We start from the raw sequence: 2795 nt of genomic DNA on the forward strand, positions 1-2795 counted from the left end.
TTTAGATAAAAATCTTTTGGATTAATTATCATTAAGATTTGGTTGACATTTGGAACAAACCAATATGATTCATCTCATGACAGAAGGTGAAAAAATCATACAATCATCATAAATAAATTGTAATAACACATCATAACCCAAAATTAACTAATAATTTTCAATGACTAATTTTCAATAAGTAACTTTTCACTTGTCCTCATGATTGGTTCCAAACTTCAACCAAATTCAAATAATATAATTAATCCAAAAAAATCAGCTGCAACATAAAAAAATCAGTCTCAAATTATGTATTTTAATAAAATATATTTTTGAATTTACAACAAAAATACATAATTAAAACTAACTCGTTCTGCAAAAACACACCCTAACCAAACAACTAACCATTAAAATACGGCAAAAATAATCGTAATGTGAATTAATGTGCATTCTGGTTTCCAATATAATTTTTCCCGGCTGCAAAATCTGGAAATTGCACGTGCACCGAAACCATGCGATTTCTCGAAATTGATTACAATGGACCACATTGACTCGTAAGAAGCAATTCTCTCCCGCAATTGCACGTGCACCGAAACCATGCGATTCTCAATTTTGTCCGAAAGCCGAAACCAAATAGCTTTTAGGAGGGGTAGATAATTTTTCGCTCTGTGCAGTTAATTTTTATACGTACACGCTACAGTCCCAACAGACGAATAGACCGAAGAGACCAATCGATCGAACATCGCGATTCGCATGACATTAACAGCCTTCCTTCGTACGGAGAATGCAGCTACTTCTATATACAGTCAACCTCCCTATCAAGGAGAAGCAGAGAGGCCCCTACTGTGACTCAGTGTTTTTAGCAGAGGAAATCATCAGCTTTTGAGTTACAGAGGTAGAATATTCAAGATGGGTAGATCTCCTTGCTGCTCAAAACAAGGGCTCAATCGTGGGGCCTGGACCAAAGAAGAGGATATGATTCTCTTCACATACATTCAAACCCATGGCGATGGTGGATGGAAAATTCTTCCCCAAAAAGCAGGTGAATTCTAAAAAGTTTGTCATGCTTTTTTTTTTTGTTTTGTTTTCTTTTCCCTCCTTCAAATTTCATGATTTACACCGTACTACTAAAGCCAATTGAACTGTCCCAGGGACAACAAGTCAGTTAGTTGTCAGTTATGGTATAGATATTATTTATGCAGACATAAATATTTGTTGTTGCAGGTCTTAACCGGTGCGGAAAGAGTTGTAGATTACGTTGGAAGAATTATCTGCGTCCTCACATTAAACGCGGAAGGATTTCCGCGGACGAGGAGGATCTCATTATTCGGATGCATCGCCTTCTTGGCAATCGGTATGTCGAGAATATCTGAACATTTGTTCACTCAACAAAATTTATTGATTCCCCATTTCAGCGCCTCCAAATTTCGAATAATTAACTGCACAGTAGGAAGTTGACGAGGTTATATTTATGGATTCATGCAGGTGGTCCCTGATTGCCGGACGACTACCCGGAAGAACAGACAGCGAAATCAAGAATTACTGGAACACTCAGCTTAGCAAAAAGCTCCCGCCACTAAAGCAATCTCAAGCTAATTCGTGCACGAAATCTCTGGAAACGAAATGGAGATCTTCTTCTCCTCTGCCAACTCATGTGTTCAAAGCAATTCCACTCAAAATAACAACGGCCATGGGAGGCTCCGGAATCGTGAAAGAAAACAGCTACAACAGTGATGGCTGCAATAATCCCAGTTTAAATGGAGCTCCCAAATCGTGTAATATTAATGAAACTGGTAATTTCTCCCAGTCATGCTGCGACCTACTCGCAAACAATTCCATCGCACCCGACGATTCGGAGCGCATTGCATTCCAAACGGCAGACGCTAATTTTGTGGAAGCAGAATTTGTGGACGAGGAATCACCACATTCTGATCATTGTGGAGCAAATACAGCAATATTAGCGGAGAGTTTATTGGATTCGAGCGACCTATCGCTTCCCCACTGGAATCTGCTCTTCTCTTCATCCGACTGTGACACAGATTTTGGTTTGGAAGAGTTGTACAGGGGAGCGGCCATGGAGCTGAAAGAGTTTGAAGATTTCATGTGTTCTGATCAAAATAATATGGAGAAGGTTAACAGCTTTGCAGTTGTTGCCAATCAAGGAATAGCAGAACACTGCCGTAGCATGCATGCATATTGCATGGATGAAGTCGTTCATTTACAGGAAACAAAGACAGAGTAGTTCATTTTTTATTGTTGGAATGCAGATAAGAATGCGACCGAAATTATGCAGGAAAACTAGTGTTGCAAGACCATGATTGGGTCCCGTAAGAATTGTAACAACCGTGATTGGGTACTGTAAGAATTGATATCTATCAGAACCGTAATCAATATGTTGGTTTCATTTGCATCGTATATTGTAGATATTGTAGAGCGTGAATGTGGTGAAATAATGGTGGGTTAAATTGTGATTTTGTTTGTTATTTATTGAGATGGAGGAATAGGTTGGATAGTCAAAAGTGATAAGAATTTATACAATAAAAATTAAAAAAAAAATTGTACAGATAATGTTTGGATCATGTTTTTGATAGTAAAAATAAATATTTAAAATATTTTGATAAAAAAAAATTATAATTCAAATTTTTATTACTTTATATTTTGAATCATAAAATTCTTGGAAATACTTATATCATAAGAAAGTCACAAGAAAAAATTGCAATCCCAACCATTGTAATGCCAATAAATTTTGAACAAATTCTACTGGGAAAATATACTTGCAAAAAGCTCCCAAAATATAACAGATAAACTACGGCTTTCCA

The 2795-nt window shown here is 37.0% G+C and overlaps 1 protein-coding gene across 1 annotated transcript; it reads left to right on the forward strand.

The window, feature by feature from the left end:
• Positions 1-885: 885 nt before the first annotated feature.
• LOC149264118 (uncharacterized) lies at positions 886-2218 on the forward strand. The gene is made up of 3 exons (XM_089395695.1): positions 886-1018; positions 1201-1330; positions 1462-2218. Exons 1-3 carry the CDS (start codon positions 886-888, stop codon positions 2216-2218), a joined length of 1020 nt encoding a protein of 339 aa, XP_089251821.1.
• The last annotated feature ends 577 nt before the right edge of the window (positions 2219-2795 follow it).

Source organism: Pinus tabuliformis, chromosome 6 (genome assembly GCF_031772625.1).
Source record: "Pinus tabuliformis cultivar Carrire ecotype Pingquan chromosome 6, CPIR1, whole genome shotgun sequence".
Taxonomy (NCBI): Eukaryota; Viridiplantae; Streptophyta; class Pinopsida; order Pinales; family Pinaceae; genus Pinus; species Pinus tabuliformis.

What these genes read in the sequence shown, in the direction of transcription:
- LOC149264118 (XM_089395695.1), top strand. Translation starts at nt 886, where the DNA reads ATGGGTAGATCTCCTTGCTGCTCAAAACAAGGGCTCAATCGTGGGGCC. An exon ending in AATTCTTCCCCAAAAAGCAG is followed by an intron (nt 1,019 to 1,200) that starts GTGAATTCTAAA and finishes TTGTTGTTGCAG; the next exon opens with GTCTTAACCGGTGCGGAAAG. An exon ending in CATCGCCTTCTTGGCAATCG is followed by an intron (nt 1,331 to 1,461) that starts GTATGTCGAGAA and finishes GGATTCATGCAG; the next exon opens with GTGGTCCCTGATTGCCGGAC.